General features: G+C 36.9%; 1 protein-coding gene across 1 annotated transcript; it reads left to right on the top strand.

The window, feature by feature from the left end:
- The first annotated feature begins 2 nt into the window (after positions 1 to 2).
- Positions 3 to 17,406, top strand: NDC80 (NDC80 kinetochore complex component). The gene is made up of 17 exons (XM_069779100.1): positions 3 to 151; positions 1,410 to 1,515; positions 1,971 to 2,057; positions 2,828 to 2,951; positions 3,072 to 3,244; positions 5,635 to 5,737; positions 6,587 to 6,676; positions 7,924 to 8,017; positions 9,165 to 9,271; positions 10,113 to 10,257; positions 10,540 to 10,745; positions 11,965 to 12,117; positions 12,393 to 12,482; positions 13,321 to 13,413; positions 14,923 to 15,053; positions 15,587 to 15,689; positions 16,055 to 17,406. Exons 2-17 carry the CDS (start codon positions 1,415 to 1,417, stop codon positions 16,175 to 16,177), a joined length of 1,923 nt encoding a protein of 640 aa, XP_069635201.1. The 5' UTR covers positions 3 to 151; positions 1,410 to 1,414; the 3' UTR covers positions 16,178 to 17,406.
- Positions 17,407 to 17,638: the final 232 nt, after the last annotated feature.

The raw sequence follows: 17,638 nt of genomic DNA, 5'->3' as shown, positions 1-17,638 counted from the left end.
GCAAGCGGAAGCAATGACACGCCACGCCCTGCCGCGTCCCTTCACGCCTTATCTCGCTTCTTCGTCGCTCTGCTGTGATATCAGCCGCTGCGGCGCGCTGCGTGACGTCTCGGCGGGCGGATTTGAAATTGAGAGGAAGGCGTCGGCACCGGTAACGGCTGGGCTCTTGGGAAGGGTCTCTCCGCAGCGCGGGCCTTCCCCGCCGAGGGGTGTGGGCGTCCGCGAGGCGGGCCGCGCACCGGGGGAAAGCCGGGGCCGTGAGGGGGTCGGGCTCCGTGGCCGTGGGGAGCGTCGGGCGGTTGATGTGGGCGCGCTGGCGCCACCGGCTTCCCTGTCTGCCTTTGGTGCCGTCTAAACGCGCCGTTAATGAAAGCGGGTGTAGTTGTGCCCAGTTCTGCAGCACTCTACCTTTCTTCTGCTGGCGTGTTCACTCTAGCAAACTTTGCTCTTAAACTGGTCGCTTGGCATGTTTATGAAAACAAGTTACGCTTTCTGCAGTGGATCCCTGGTAAAGTGATGGAAGTATTTAGCTTCTTCCCCAGAGAAAATGAGGTCATGCATAAACTGCCCTACAAAGTGGGCCTAACCTAAACTCCTGTCATGGTTTGTGAGAAGTGGAACTAGAAGTGTGATTGTGAAATGCAATTTATATTGATGATGTGTTTTGGTAATGTTTGTAATGAAGGTTTTTTGATTAGTTATAATTCAGTCATTTGAGCCCACCCCACAAATAAAATAGATCCTCTGTAGAGGACAAAAGTTGGCATTTTTTGCAGAGTTAATTCTATTTACCTCAAATTCCACTTAATACCACTGTGGGGACAGTTCAATATTTCCAGCTTCATTTGTATTTTGTGTGTGCGTAGTCTGAAGATAGCCATAATATTATCTCAGAATAAGCTTTCCAGTTATTGTGCTATGATATTGTGACGTTTGCTAAATTAATAAGCAGGCTCAGAACTAATGGCTAAGGAATAAATGGATGGCTGAAGTGCCAGAAACAGTAGTCACATTCATGTCACCTTTCTCCCAGCTGATTGGACTGAAAAACTTGTTAAGCTGTTTTGCTTTTGGAACCTGTAGGTTAGAAATGACCAGATATAAATAAAGGCAAAATAGTAGGTTTTGAACAAGCACTGGCACTTTCATCAATAACGTAATTAATTTGAAAGGCTGTGGGCTGTGGCTGCTGCTATGTAGTTCTGGAGTCTGACATGCGTTTTTGGGGTTTGTTTTTTTTTTGAGAACCAAGTATTTCATATTTCTGAAAACTGTCACAATGGTTGGACCAAAGTACAGATCTACTTGATTATTCTGACCCTTTAAAAAGTCATTGTGGTGTTTAAAAAAAGCAAATATTCTTAGATCCTGGATTTTCCAATACTGACAGATTGTGATCTGCGATTTAGTCACAATGAGACGAAGCTCAAGTACTGCCGGAACCAGTGGTCGGCAATCTATGATGGCACTGAGAGTGCAGGACAACAACAAGATGGGTCTTCAAACACCTCAGATGTAAGTGTTGCTGATCATGTTGCTAAGAACAGGTATATACAACTAACTCTGAAGAGATTTACTGTAGTGTGTTTAAGTAGCAACTGAAAAAAAAAAATGGGAGCAGCGAGAAGAAAACTCCTTGCAGCCACGGATATGTGCACAAGCGCTCCTGTTCTGCAAAAAACTTTCTTTAATCATTTTGTATACTCATGATATTTCAAATTGTAACACTTTTTCTTACATATTTCTTAGGAGGTTGCTGGGTGCATGTGTGTATAAAATGTGTATTATAAATCTTCTTGCAGAAGTAGTTTTGATAATGGACAAATAATGCATTAAAATCAGTTAACTTTTCTAAGATGCTGCTATGCTGAAGATTCTTAGGCTTATATGCATGTGTTTATAGTTTTCTCACGTGAGCAAAAGATGAAATGGTAGAAATAGTCACTTGAATCCTTCTCCCTATCCCTCAGGAAGGACAGAGGTACATTTGGGAAGCTGAGCATGAGCAAACCTACACCTGGAACTTCGGAAAGAAAAGTCAGCTTTTTTGGGAAGAGGTATTGATAGCTTTAGATCTCTGTACTGTAAATTAAAACAACAGTCCCACATCATTTTGTAATTTTTCTCTCTTGGCAGATTTTCATTACAGGGAATAATGGATTGGAGACCAGCAGACCTTCAGGTCTGACTTCCTTCACTCTTTGATCACTAAACAATAATTCTGTGGAGTAGGAATTGCTTTGAGAGCTGTTGTTCCTCTTGGGAATGATATGCACTGCAAACCTTAAGAGCTCCTCAATATATTTGCCTATTTAAGGAAGAATGATACCTCTAGTACACTCTGTCTTAGTTTCTTCTTCTCTCTAAGATGCAAACCTTCCAAAATTCTATAATCTTTCAGCTCAGTACATGGCTTTCTGTGTTCTGATGTCTTGCTGCTGTCTTCTTTCATAGGACCCCACTGTTGCAGGGATCTATTCCTTTTAAATATTCCTTAAATGTTTTAGCCATTATTTTCAATCACCTACACCATTTTGTTTCTTCATCTTTGGGATATTTTTCTGCTCTATAAAACTCTTATTTTTTTCAATAAACTAAAGAAAATATTCATCTAGGATGCAATAGTCCCTTTGTTGTATGTGTGCATTGTGGCTTCCAGGTTGATGTTGTTTTTCCAGTCAGCCTAAATTAAGAGAAACCTTCAGGCATCCCTTTGCATAACAAATGCAAAAGAAACATAAAAATAGCAATTGTAGCAACTTAAACATTAAGAGATTTCTTCTTTATATGTGTTGTCACAAGAACTCTGTTTGTTTTCTCTTCTTAGAACTAGTGGGGCTGGAGGTTCACGCAACAGTCAATATGGTGTGTTCGGTACAGAAAAGATAAAGGATCCCAGGCCACTTCATGACAAGGCATTCATCCAACAATGTATCAAGCAGCTTTGTGAGGTAACTTATTAACTTATTCCAAATGTACATTATTAGGCATAAGAGATACTAATGAAAATAGGTTTTTTTCATGGGTTCAACTTTATTTAGTAACTAATATGCAATGTTTCCTTTTCTCAGTTTCTTGTTGAGAATGGTTATGCCCATAACGTTTCCATGAAATCGCTACAGTCTCCATCGGTTAAAGACTTCTTAAAAATCTTCACTTTTATCTATGGATTTCTCTGTCCTTCTTATGAACTGCCTGACTCAAAATTTGAAGAGGAAATTCCCAGAGTTTTTAAAGAGCTTGGGTAAGATCATTATTGTTAGTCTGTTGTGCTAAATAGATATGATACAGCTAGAAATTTAAAAGCTAAGAATTCTGCATGATAGTTGGAGAGAATGGATAGGCTTCTTTATTCAGATGAGACTCTGAAACTACAATGTTGTGATTATTTTGTTTCACTTCTGTTGAGCTCTAAGTTTACTCTCTGATTCTCAGACACTACTATACATTTTATATTTGAACTTGCAGAACTATAGGCTCTTGGAAGCTTGCTTTGTAATGTAAAATCTAATTAATTATGTTTGTTTGTATTAAACTTTGAAAGACTGACACAAATTTTTTTGACAGACTTTTCTGGTTCATTCTGTTAAAATCCAAGAACTAAAACAATTTCAGAATGTTGGATCCAGTTCATATAGTTAGAAATCATTTTTTCCTGTAATTTCTCTAATTCTGCTTTCAAAGCAGGGGGTGGAAATAACAAAAATGACCACTGAGATGAAAAAACCCAGTAAGTAGCTGGGTGTTTTATTTCTAATCTTGTGCAGTAAGTGTTTGGAATCATTAATGCACCAACACTTTCCAAGAAAGAAAATTCTCTGCCTGTTGATAATGGTGAATTTTCAGTCTCATTAAAAAAAAAAAGTGAAGTGTATTTTACGTCTGTAGATTCGAGCCCATGATGGTGCCAAAGCACCAGGGCTCCTTAGATGTAGATATAAATCTGTTCTGTTCACTTCTCAGTATTTTAATAAAATTTTATTTTGACCTAGCTGAGATGTTGAAAAGGAAGTTGCTCTCAAGAGGCTTTATTCTGCTGCAACCAGAGTGTAGTCCTGGATAAAAAGACTTATTTTGAGAACTCACTTTAAGTTGTCTTTTGAGAGCTAGAAAATGGACCTAAATAATTCATTTTAAAAAATTCTCAGGCTGAATGGCTCACGAGTGTGTATTTAGAACTGTCAGTTTATCAGTAGCTTCTTGTCCTATGTTCTTAAAATAACTTTAGGTAGCTGTCAGTCTAAAGATGGAATAAAATCTGTACTTCTGTGTTCCTTGATCTGTAGAAGGTTTTGAGAGAATGCCTGTAATTAGCAGTATAGCCTTTGTGTGTTTGTAGGTAATATTAATACTTTGATATGCAGCTTTTCTGAAATTCTTTTCTGTAATTGCATGACATTAAACTGATTGCCAGCTGCTTTTCTGTTTTCAGAGTGCATTTGACCCAAGAAGCAAGAATCTTGCCCTCTAAGAACAGCACTCCTGTGTATCAGTTTGGTTTTACATGTTAGGAAATCCTTCACGACTGCACACCCAGTTTGGAAGTCTAAATGTCATCCATTGGACTATTACTCCCTCCTTTGCGTTTGTTGCCTTTCCTTTGAGGTCTTTGTCTCATCATGAATCACCTCATGCTCCCAGGGCACCCACTCCTTTTTCCGTAGTACTGCAGTGCCCATTGCTCCTCCCATAGTAGCTTCAGAAGGAGAAAGACAGATCTGGCCACTACCAAGACCAAGGCAACATACTAAGCTCAATAGGAAGGGGCTAAGGAGTGTATGAAGGAATAGTTTACACTTTCTTTGTATGAGGCCTTCTTTGTTCCTGATGTTTGGATATGCAAAAAAAAGTCTATTTCTTCAATCATTTCTTCAATAGCTAGCTGGTCAAGGGAGGTGATTGTCCCACTCTATACCGCACTGGTGCAGCCACACCTCAAGTACTGTGTGCAGTTTTGGGCGCCTCAATATAAGAAGGACATCAGATTATTACAGTGTGTCCAGAGGAGGGCAACCAAGATGGTGAAAGGCCTTGAGGGTGAGACTTATGAGGAGTGGCTGAGGTCACTTGGTTTGTTCAGCTTGGAGAAGGCTGAGGGGTGACCTCATGACAGTCTACAACTTCCTCAAGGGGGGCAGTGGAGGGGGGAGGTGCTGATCTCTCTCTGGTGACCAGTGATAGGACACGAGGAAATGGAATGAAGCTGCATCGGGGGAAGTTCAGACTGGAGATTAGGAAAAGGTTCTTCACTGAGAGGGTGATTGGTCACCGGAACAGGCTCCCCAGGGAAGTGGTCACACCACCAGGCCTGTCAGAGTTCAACGAGCGTCTGGATGATGCTCTTAGTCATATGGCTTAGTTTTAGTTAGTCCTGTGAGGAGCAGAGAGGTGGACTTGATGGTCCTTATGGATGCCTTTCAACTTGAGATATTCTATGAATCACAAAATGAGAAACCCATGATAATTGAATAAAATAGTGCTGTAAGAACTCAGCTTACCTCCCTTTGATGTACTGTATAAAGTACAATTGAGTTTGTTCTTCCTTCTGTACCTTGACCTACATGTAAAAACGTGCTGTTTAGTTTTCATCACTGTTTGCCACAGCTATTAAGAATAATTTCTTTTACCTTGTAGGTACCCCTTTCCTTTGTCAAAAAGCTCCATGTACACAGTGGGAGCACCACATACGTGGCCTCAGATCGTGACAGCTTTGGTTTGGTTAATTGATTGTGTCAAGGTAGCATTTGTCTTCTTTAAGCCAAACATTTCCAGTTTTCAGGCTGGAATGTTAATTTCAATACAGATCTCTTAAATGCTTTTTAAAAATCTCTTTGTTTGACATTTATGTAAAGAAAATGGTAGGTGTTCTTACCTGCCATCTTGGATCTAGCCCTTAGCCTTACTTTTAGTAACTTCTAAACTGAGTTTTTAATGTTATATTATGATAATATTTTTTTTAAACTCTGTTCACTGGATAAATTTGTGTATGAGAAAGGGGGGAAAATGACAACTTACACATACATAAAAATGTGAAAAGTTTATGGGCATAATCATGTATCTTCAGTGTAGTTCTTGTGACACCTGCCATCTTCTCTTAAATTTGAAGTCTAAGGATGGAATTTTCAATAGCAATTATTCAAGTGTCCTGTGATTGTTGTATGGGGGCAGGGAGGGGGGGGAGGATGTTTGGGTGGGGGTTGTTTCTTTTTTTAATAGTGGTAACTCTCTGTTGCTGCTAGCTCAGGTCTGAGCAAAATTTGGGATCCATGACAGAAGTTCACCACTGCTGAATTGGGCACACGTGAAAATCCCATCCTTTACTGCTGAAAAGTTGTGTTTAGCTTAGCAAGGCAATTTGGCAGTGTTGAATGTCCAGTTAATACCTCTTCATCAGTGCTTTTAGTCAACTAACCACAGGCTCCTTACCCTGACATGATTGGTCCCATTCTGAAGCAGCACCATTACACCCTGCTTGCTGAAATCCTAATCCAATGTTACTCTGCTTCTTATCATGAATGTGAAACTAATATGAAAACTAATGGGGATATTCACACTTGCTCTTTGTATGTACACTTGTGCCTTTCAGTTGTATGGTGCTATGAGGGAAAATGCACCATCATTTGATGATGGACAGAGCTGGGGAGGAGAGACAGATGATGGAATTGTACATAATAAGGTACCATAAAAAGTAAATTATTATCAGAATTGTTCAAGTGGATTTTGCCATATGCTGTAACAACAATTTAAATATATGACAACACTTTTATCTGTGTTTATATATTCTGTTCAGTTTTATATTCACAGAGTTCTCTAGGAAGTATGGTAGCATTATATAAAAAGCCTCATCAACTAGTTGCCTGAGCAGGCATCATGGCCAGTCTGTTGGTGCAGACTGGGTATTAAATTGAAATGCCTTATTCTCTGAGTTGCTACTGTTTCTGTTCTCCTTTGTGGAGAAAGGGAGTCATACTGTTTAATTGTCTTAGTAGTGTCTCAGGTGTATTTCTCTTTAGCACTTGAATCTTCCACTTTTAACAGCAGTGCAGTGTAAAGACAGTGACCTAATTATAAATGTGTTGGCTTCTGTGGGTATCTACTCAGGTTACCGTTTAAAAATTCATTGTAATGTTTAATTTCTGAGCCACAAAATAGGGTGGCAACGTAATTCAGGTACTTAAAAACCCAGCAGCTTGCTTGCTTTCTCATTTATCATAGGTTATTAGTACTATTCAGATTTAACTCAGTGTTAACTCACAGCAGATGTTTGGAAGGGGTTGTATGATGTGCCAGAACATTTAATTAGAAAATTGCAAAAATCAAATTAAATCATAATTTTGGACTAAGGTTACAAACCTGACAGTTGACAAGTAAAAATGCTTTTAAACTAAATGATTCATATGCATATATGTCAAAACAAAATTTACAATACTGGTGTAATTGCTTCTGAAAGATCTGTAATTTAAAGCCTCCAGTAAATTCTTTTTGGGTAACCTTTCTTTAATTCTAGATCAGTTCTCTGACATCTGCACATCTGAAGTATAGTGGTCATATTTACTGAAGAGGTCTGTTAAACAGACCTAATGTTTCCATAAACTAGCCTGAGAGGATCATATGCTTCAAGATAATAAAGTCTTAAATACTGTATCTACTATCCTTGTTAGGTATCCCAGAAAAATGTATCAAGTATTTCCAGACCTTTCTGAATGTGAATTCTAGATGCTGCCTTCTGCCTGGATATAATCTCTTGACATTCTGTGTTTAAAGGGAGGGAAAAAAAAAGTTGATTTTTACAGAAGTGCAATCAAACCAGTGAAAGATATTTTTGGTTTCTGTTTAATTCCATTGGTTGAGTAGATTTAGACTATCTAGATATTTTACAGCCCTTTGAGTCATTGAAATGAAAACTTTTAAAATTGTTTTCAGCTTTTCATGGACTACTCTGTAAAGTGCTATGAGCTCTTCATGAAAGGGAGAGATACTTTTGAAGAAGTGGATGCAGAAGTGCAGTCAAAATTAAGTAAGTTTTCATGTTTTAATGAAGTATTTAATTGCTACTGGTTTCTTGTCTAGCATGAGTTTTGCTCAGTTTACAGGTGAAAGTGATCAGAGGAATCTGAAAATCCCAAGTACCTCTCAGTTACTTTGACTTAATTATCTTCTTTTTATGCATTGTTACTAGTACCGACAGAGAGGCCATGCTCTGCTGTCATCTGTACCTGTGTAACCCTGTTGGTTTTAATGGCTTTGTGACAGAAAAGCAGTATATAGTTCTTCAGATGCAAATTCCATCTATGAAGATGATTCTTGTTTCTGTCTGACAAAGTTAACAACTAAAAAAAGACAAATATTACTGGAGGATGCACATCTGATGAGTAAGAAAGTTCAGCTTCTAAAAGCTCTGAAAACAGTCTGCACGAGTTCCAAACTCTGTTGTGAAGTTCCCACATATGATTCAGCATGCACCTGTGTTTCTCTTCAGGAAGATGGAAAATTATCAATTTTTTTGACACAATAATTTCATTACCTACAGAAATACAAACAGTATATGAGAACAAAGAGGAAAAACAGTTCTCGCTTTCTGTGCCCTTCTATGAAAAGCTAGACTAAGGACACTTCTGTTGCAAGCTTAAACCATCAGTTGGAGGGGAAACATAAGCTACCAGACTGTTACTAGATATTAGTAGGAAAAAGTAATCATGATATTGTTTGGCTAAGTTTGAGGGAAGTAAGGGAAAAGATGTCTCAAGAGGGCAAGGAAGTATGTGGATGAGAAAGGAGTATACAAATCAGACTACTTTGTGAAGCTGGAACAGATGAAACTTATCTAACAACCACTAATCTATAGTGTGGGCTGTATGAGAGTTTGGAAACTCTGACCTCACAGGAGTGATTTTTGAGCTCTTATGACAGGAGAACTGAAAAACTCATTTCTGTACTTGTTTGTTTTCGTTTTTTTGCTTATTTGCTTTGTAATGGGTTTGTTGGTTGTTTTTCAGGGTGTGGGGTGTTTTTTTTCCAGTTTAAAATAATTATCCAGATAATGGGTATTTACTGTGCTGAAGCTAAAGCACAGATATTCAGATTAGCTGATGATATTCAGTGAGATTAATTTGTAACTGTCCCCCTCCTTTTTTTTTTTTCCTTTTTTTATTTACCCCCCACAGAGGATCTATTTAATATCGATGAATTCCAGATAGAAGGCTTAGCAGCTGACAACAAAAGACTTCATGAAGAGATTGCAAGACTAGAAAAAGAAAAGGAAAGTGAGCCGGTTAGTAAATTATGTCTATGCTTGTTTATATGGTGGAGTTGAATTTTCTATTATTGATCATTATTGTCATTATCAAACAAAGATACTGATGATACATTACAAAAAATGGAAAATTTTTTTCAGTGCTCTGAGATTTTAATTAGGCCAGGTTATTACGGACTCTATTCCATTGTAGTACAAGGCATTTACTGTGGAGTCTTCAGTCACTATTTGTTTGATATTGTGCAGATATTTTCAGGTAATGAGATCTTGCATTGGCTGAAATACTAATAAAATACTTGTACCATTTTTTTTTTTCTGAACTTCAACATTACCTTTTCCAAAAGGGGGTGGTATGAGAACTTCTTAGGGGATGAGAGCATGAGATTTGGTGGTAACAACATATTTTAGGGAAATTATTTTGTTTGAAAAGCTGGATTCTGCTTTCAATACATCATGAGTTTAAAAATAGTTTAGTGGCTGCACGAGACTCCTGTGTACTGTGCAAAATGTGCTGCTTGTATTCCCAGCTTTCCTTGTCCTGAGTTTTAGCTGCCCTTTGTGTATTATTATACTTAAGTTGTGAATTACCTGTAGTAAGAACTTTCTTAATGCAATAGCTAACGCAAATCAAAGACTAAATGCTGAAGTACAAGGACTGAGGTACAAACCATCTTATCAGCCTTTTTTGTTATTGTTTTAAAGATGCTTAACTTGATTCAGCTGTCACAGAGATAAATTATTGAAGTTCTTTATATTTATACCACTGAAGTTGACCAATTATTCTATTGCCTTGTCTGGAAAGTCAGATCATTATTTTAGATTAATATAATAGTGGTTGTTGTTTCCATCTATTTACTAGGATCGTAGAGTATCGCTACGAAACCTGAAATCATCTCTTCAAGCAGATGTCCAGAAATACCAAGCTTATTTGGCTAATCTGGAATCTCATATAGCCATCCTTGATCAAAAAATGGAAGGCGTTAATGAGGAAGTTGAAACAACAGGTAAGAAGGCCTTGGTCACAAATGGGATAGTGAAGCTAGAAATAGGTTTAAAGTAATTGTAATTCTCAGCTTTAGGACAGAGTGAGATACTTAGTGTATGATGATACTACAAATAAACTTTCCAAAACAGATTGCTAATAAAGAGATTTATTGGCTGACAGTTGTTTGTACACTAGAGTAATGAAATACAGATTTTATTTACTCATATAAATACAGAAAGTTTAGATTTAATTATATAGGCTGGTATTTTACATCCATTTCACAAATGTTTTGTGAACTTAGAAATGGAAGTAGAAGCAATGAAGCAGGAGAATGCCCGGCTCCAGCACATCTTTGATAACCAAAAGTATTCAGTTGCGGACATTGAGAGAATAAATCATGAGAGAAATGAGTTGCAGCAAACCATTAACAAGCTGACTAGGGAAGTGGAAGCAGAAGAACATCAGCTGTGGAATGAGGAGCTAAAATACGCGAGGAATAAAGAGGCGGTATGTGAAAACCCTACTACGCTGAGAGGTGGCTCTCAGTTTTCATCATGCAAGCTTAAACTTGGGACTTGGACTATTGCTAACTTCTTCCCTAAATAATCTAACAACAGTATAGATATGTCTTAACAGGCTGAAGTGAGAAGAATGGCTTCTGTTTATAATCTCTCTGAAAAATGTTTCTTTTTTCCCTTTTCTGTTTTGAGCATAATGGAAATGTATTTTCATTTTTTTCTGCATCATAAGGGACATAGCTAGAATATGCACCACTGTCAGCTCACTGTTACAGCATCAAGAAGTTTGATAACATTAGCTTGAAATTGCTTTGATAACACAAGCAATTTTAGGCTAATGTTAAGATATCATAGCAAGGAAGTAAGGCAAAACTAGTGCTTTGAATCAAAGTCTCTGCATGCATTTAGGGCCAGATTGGTCCCTTATGTGGAAGTTCTAATAGGTTTTAAGGGAAAAATTCAATTCCCTCAAGCAGAATGAAAAGATGTGGTCCTGTAAGTGGTAGGATTTAAAAGCTTCTGCTTTGCTAGATGGAGAACTAAAAAAAAAAAAGTTTTCAAGTATATTTTGCATTTGGCAGGGTTACACTTTATGAAACACTTGGCATTAACTTAAATTCCTCATACTGTGCAAGTCTGAAGCACATAAAACTGGAAAAAATACTTATGTTGTTTGGTGTTTGCATATAAATGGCACTCATTAATCAGAACATAGAGCATTTAATAAGCTTTGTCTAGAGGTATGCTCATGTTAAACTTTGTTATTAGGATGTGTGGCTATGGGTCATTTCTTGTCAAAACCAATGAGAGAAGGCCTGTCAACATGATGACTGATCATTGGTTTAGTTATTTGGATTATTTCCAAGCATGTCTTTCCTTGCCTATCAACTAATCCTCAAAAAGTTGAGGCGGGAAAAAATATGACAGATGAGTAGGGAAAACCACAGGTGAGACCATTCAGTCTCACCCATACACACTGAGAAACCTTGCAGGGCAAACTTTGAAAGAATCATAAAACAGTACTTAATCCAAACAACGCAAACTGCTGGACTGCCAATACATACAGCTCTTGCATACTGTGGCATGACATGGCATCATGTTTGTGCAGAGCAACTTAGAAACATATTTAAAGTACTGTATGAATACTTTTCGCAAAGCTTTTCACTTGTATTTCTTCTACAATTTTTGCCCTTTTCTCCTCTGAACAGATCGAAATGCAACTGGCAGAGTATCATAAACTGGCTCGAAAGCTGAAATTAATTCCAGTAAGTGCTGAGAATTCCAAAGGCCATGACTTTGAGATTCAATTTAATCCTGAGGCAGGACCAAATTGCCTAGTCAAATACAGAACTCAGATCAAGGTAAGTAGAGTCAATACAATGTTTCTGTTACCACTCACAAAAAAGTGTGTTTCTTTGGAATTGTTGGAAAGGTGTCTCTTAACCTCTCCATGAAACTTCATTGAAAAGCTTGTATAACGCATTGCCATAACAACATTATAGTATAGTGAGGAAATTTGGTGTTGGAGGGTACAGGAGCCTAAATAAAAACGGGAGAGGGAAAAGATGTACTGGGGTACATCTTAGTTCAAACTAACAAATTGCATTAGCCAGATCTTCTTGCATACGTATTACAGGCTCCCCTTATGGAGATCATAAACCACACTGAGGAAGAAATTAGGAAAGCTACTCAACGGAAAATGACTTTGGAAGATACTTTGGAACAGGTGTGTTCATTAATGAAGATTAGGACTAAGAATCCATAATGTTATCTGCTGGTCTTATTTGACTTTTTGCATGGGTTAAGTGTGGTGTGGTGGGTTGGTTTTTGTTTGGGTTGGTTTTGTTGGGGTTTTTTGTTGGGTTGGGGTTTTTTTGTGGGCAGGGTGGAGGAGAGGAAACTGTGAGACGATTGCTTTAATCATGATGGAACCTAAAAGTTTTTGTGAGAATTAGGGTCTCCTTCTGTTGTTTGAAATAATGTGCATTCCCTGCACTGAAGATTATGCAGCTATTTGACCATAAACATCAGAAAGATTTGTTTTTAATAAGTTGCCCATTCCAGTCTGTTATGTGGCTTACCATCACTGACAAGTTGTCATCAGGAAGATTGTTAGCAATACTGGGTTCAGGATGGGTTGGAAGGAGGAGAATTTTATTTCCCCATTCTTCTTCCCCTACGTCAAGTTTTTATTGCTGACCATGACAGTATATGATTTGGAATATCCTTTTGGCCAATTTTGGTCAGCTGTCCTGGCTATGTGCCTTCCCAACCTCTTGTCCACCCCTCCCATACTCATTAAGAGGCTGTGGGAGGGAGAGAAAGCCTTGATGCTGTGCAAGTGCTATTCAGCAATAGCTAAAAGCATTGGTGTGTTACCAACACTGTTTTAGCCACTTATCCAAAACAAAGCACCACGCAGGCTGCAATGAAGAAAGTTAATGCCATCCCAGCCTGGCCCAGTTTAAATATTTCTGGGCTACCATGTGTTGTTTGTGATGGCATGGATTTATATGTTGGAATTCTTTTTGAATTATATTTTCTTGTTCATGTTTTCATTCTAGGTGAATGTAATGGTAGTGGACAAGAAAAGCAGTGTGAAAATGCTGAAAGAAGAAGCTGAAAAGCTGGATGATCTTTACCATCAGAAACTTAAGGTAGAACTTTTTATAGGTTGATGACAATTTATCCTTAATGATATCCTTATCCTTAATCTTTATATTTATACATAAGTTTTTGGTTTGCATTTTTGTTTGTCTGGACCTCTGCCCTTGCCTCCTTCCATTCCCCTTGCAGGATTCTCTCATTCTCTTCAGAAATATTTGAGTGAGTCAGTTTTCACTTTCTCATAAGAGAATCCGGCATCATACTTTGGCAAATCCTGTAAATCATAAGCTACTACATCTAGTAATAAAAGCAGTGGCAATCATCTCCTGACCTCAGGATGTCTCAAAGCATGTGCTTGAAGGAGATTTTAGAGTTAACAGAATCTGCCTTGTCTTTTCAGTTTGTATGTAATAAATACACTTAGAGTTTTTAGTAACCGTGTTTAATCACATTAAAAACTAAGGAAAATGTTATTTGACTAAAAGCACATTAAATATTTTAATGATATAAAACTGTTGCTTGCTTTGTTTTTTCTTCCCCACTAGGGGAGCAGTCCCTATCCTTTTCCTCGCTTCCAGTTTAGCAACAAAACAGCCCTCTCAGTTAACAACTAAGTAGCTGCTTCAGTACCTCCCAGCTTCTCTAACAGCATGGCTTTTGTGGAGCTGTGGTGCCCAGGAGAAAAGTGCTTTTTGAACTAAGCTAATGTTTAACATATCTGCTCTTTCAAATCCAAGCTCCTATGCTATAACCACAAAACAGGGTTATTTCATTGCTAATACCTGCTTGGGTGGCTGAAGGCAATTCATTTAGTTTATTGCTTTCAAAAACATCTGAAATTTATCTTTTGATCTATGCTGTTGCATATGCTTTTCTCTTAAGGTGAGCTCATAAAATACACAGTTGCAACTGGATGGTTATAAGACAACATAGTCATGTAATTCCTCATATAATTTTTAAAATGCTATCCATAAGACTTCAGTATTAAAATTATTTTTGAAGGATGATGTTTCATTAATTTACCAGAATTGCATATTTAGTTGATGGCAGAATTTAGTTCGGTTTTGTGCATTTAATTGTGTTAAGTATAGTGTCAACAGTGTCACTCTCCTTGGAGATATGATTACTTACATTTTCTACTCATCTTTCAGACACAAAAGGGAAAAGCAATTTCTTTACTCAAATGTGACTTTATTTTTTTAACCTAGAAACAATTGTTCATGATGTTCCATTTCTTACCTATTTAAAGTATGTAAATAACACTTTTTGGATGAACTTTCAAGGGAAAATAGCTGCAACATAAACCTTGAAATATGGTTAGAGAAATAAAGGGAAGGTTAGGCTGATTTTGGGTGGAAGACAATACAGAAAATGCTTGCAACTTTAGGTTCGGGGGGATGTCCTTGGGTTTTTTTTTTGGTTCTGAGTTTGGAGTTACTTGTGTGAATTCTGAATTCAAGTATTAGGATGTAATGAGGTAACATAAAGGAGAGGAAAAAGTCCTAATTATTCCTGAGTTATGCAATTTTTTTTTTTTTCCTCTTTCTTTACGTTTACAGGAAGCAGAAGAGGAAGAGCAAAAATGTGCAAATGAACTGGAATTGTTAGAGAAGCATAAACAATTACTTGAGAGTGGTGTCAATGAAGGTCTTAGTGAAGCCACAAAAGAATTGCATGATCTTCAACGACAGTAAGGCCCATAACTTCAAGTTGTTTGTGTAGTTTATTTTGGGTTTTATGTGTTTTAAGGATACACATTTTCTTGAATCCTAACATTAAATTCCTTGTTGAGCAGGTATCCATCTCAGTACATGAATTTCACAAATTCACAATTGAAAGATGTTTCTCCTCGACACTTAATATTTTGCTAGAAAGTTTGTCTGCTGCATCAGAACTCCTGTTTTCCATGTAACTTTTTTTTCATATATATTTGGTTGTAGTAAGGAAACTAGTTTGTTTCCAAACTTATGTGACAACTGCATTTTACAGCCTAAAGTCTGAAAGACTATTCTGACTCTAAGGTACTTTGTTTCTTACCAGTTAGCACAATACAGTCCTTTTTCTTTGGAGTATTCATATACAAATCTAACTTGGTTCAAGTTAATATTAATAGAAAAAGTTATGGCTAAACATGACAATATATCAGACTTGGTGAAGTGATTGTTTTAGATGTCAGGAATTTTGTAATTATGGACATGAGTTTCTGAGTGTCTTTAATTTTAGATATCAAGTTGTTATGCAAACAACAACAGAAGAGAGCAGGAAAGCTGGTGATAACTTGAATCGTCTTTTAGAAGTGATTGCTACTCATGTAGTATCTATAGAGGTAAGCTAAATCTTGATATTCGGAATTAAATCTTTCTAGAGACATTTGCAACTGCAGTAAACACATGGAAATTAGAACTTAGTTTTTCCAATAAAGTATCAGTTATTTAGGGCTGCCGCACTGAGTCTGTGGATTCTAGTTAAACAAATTTGTTGACAAAACCTTTGATATAAATAATCAGAATTGATCGTTAAATTTCAGCAGTAATATCCTGTCAGGTTTAATCTGCTTCTGGTAGATATTTTTCAGAGAAGTGTTTAACTGAAATCACTTAACCAGTGCAATGACTGTTTAAAATGCTTTGGCAGAACCAGTACAATAGAGACCGTGATAGTTCTAATAAACTTTCTGTAACTCTTTTCTAGAAATATCTTGATGAACAGAATGTGAAAATTGACAGAGACTATGAAGAATTCATGTCTGAAGACCTGTTGTCAATCCTGACCAGAATTCTAGACAGTTATAAAAAGAAGGCTGAAAGTCTGTAATTACCAAAATGGTGAAGATGAAAATTTTGTGTTTCTGAAGCTCTGATATGGTGCCCTTTAAAAGGATGGGTACTTCCTGTGTTTAGCAGTGAAACTGGTTTTAAGTGTAAGGAAATGTTTATGAACTTCCTTTGTTTTATTGACACAAATACATTAAAGAATTAAACAATATATTTGCATTTTCTTAAAAAAGTCTTTGCTTACACTTCCTTCTTGCAAAATAATATACATGATTACAAACATCTGCGACAAGACAGCTGTGGAACAATTTAATTTCATTTTTTCTTTATAATCAAATCATTTGTGGTCTTGTAGGAATATAAGACAAGAGTACAGTTAACCCATTAAAATAACAAGCCAGAGTGGACTTAAAGATGGAACTGCAAGTGACAGCACAAATGCAGAGGGTACTGACAACTTGAGATACTGCTACTTAAAAATAACTAGTGGGTTTTGTAAACTTGTAAGATTGCTAACTGAGAAGAGAGTTATGCTTTCCTTTCTGGAGTATAGTTTGTGCATTTTGTAATATACGTTAAGTGTTTAGCGCACAGGCATGACAGTGCATATCCTTTCCCAAGCCTTTCTTTTAGTAGCAACACCAAATGTAAATGTCTTTCAGTCTCCTGCTTGTTCAGTTATCTAGGAAACTGCCCAGAGACCCCTCTTACATAAGTAAGATTATTTTTTTTTTACAAAAACCTTTTTTAAAAGATCAGTAGTAGTTATACAGTAGTCTTTTAAGTAGTCTAGAGAAAGATAGTCAGTTTGAAAACAAAGTTCTGTCTCTAACTGCTCATAGTCCCAGATGAATCCTCACTGTACTTCTTGAATATGTATACCAGAGATAGCTCTAAGTAGGACAACATATGAATTCTGGCAATATAGCTAATCAGTTGTAGATTTGGCTAATGTTGGATACATCAAAATGGTCTAAAATGAGTCTGCATTCTTCTTGTTAGACCAGTAGGACAGATGCTATTTGGCTTTTTTTTTTTTTTCTTCCTCAGGAAAGTAGCAGTAAAATTAGTGTTATGGGGAGCTCCAGTCCAAATACATTGAAGAAAATGTAACTCCATGTTTTGAACATGTACTACTTTGGTGCTATGTGGAAGTAATATCTTCTTACTTATTCTGTATATACCTTTGTGTTTTAAAAAAAGAAAATCAGCATTTATATCTTGGATAGTTTAGTTTATGATGGTATTTCCTAATAAAGGTATTGAAGTACTTGAGTGTTTTTGAGAGTTCAGTGATAAATATCACTGATTCAAATATACAATGATAAAAACAACTTTGCGGTCTGTTCAAAAGTTTGTAGCAGCTGATAGCTAAATGAAGTTGCTCCTTATTTCTATAATTAGACACAATATTGCAATGAAATGCAGATCCCTAGGATATACAATAAAATTTAAGTTGGACTATCTGAATGCAGACTGTAAATAAAAACTGAATTGTGTT

This window comes from Haliaeetus albicilla, chromosome 3, assembly GCF_947461875.1.
Source record: "Haliaeetus albicilla chromosome 3, bHalAlb1.1, whole genome shotgun sequence".
Lineage (NCBI taxonomy): Eukaryota > Metazoa > Chordata > Aves > Accipitriformes > Accipitridae > Haliaeetus > Haliaeetus albicilla.
Note: the sequence above shows the minus strand (reverse complement) of the source record. Positions and strands in the feature narration are given on the sequence as shown.

What these genes read in the sequence shown, in the direction of transcription:
- NDC80 (XM_069779100.1), top strand. Translation starts at nt 1,415, where the DNA reads ATGAGACGAAGCTCAAGTACTGCCGGAACCAGTGGTCGGCAATCTATG. An exon ending in GTATCAAGCAGCTTTGTGAG is followed by an intron (nt 2,952 to 3,071) that starts GTAACTTATTAA and finishes TCCTTTTCTCAG; the next exon opens with TTTCTTGTTGAGAATGGTTA. An exon ending in ATGGAATTGTACATAATAAG is followed by an intron (nt 6,677 to 7,923) that starts GTACCATAAAAA and finishes AATTGTTTTCAG; the next exon opens with CTTTTCATGGACTACTCTGT.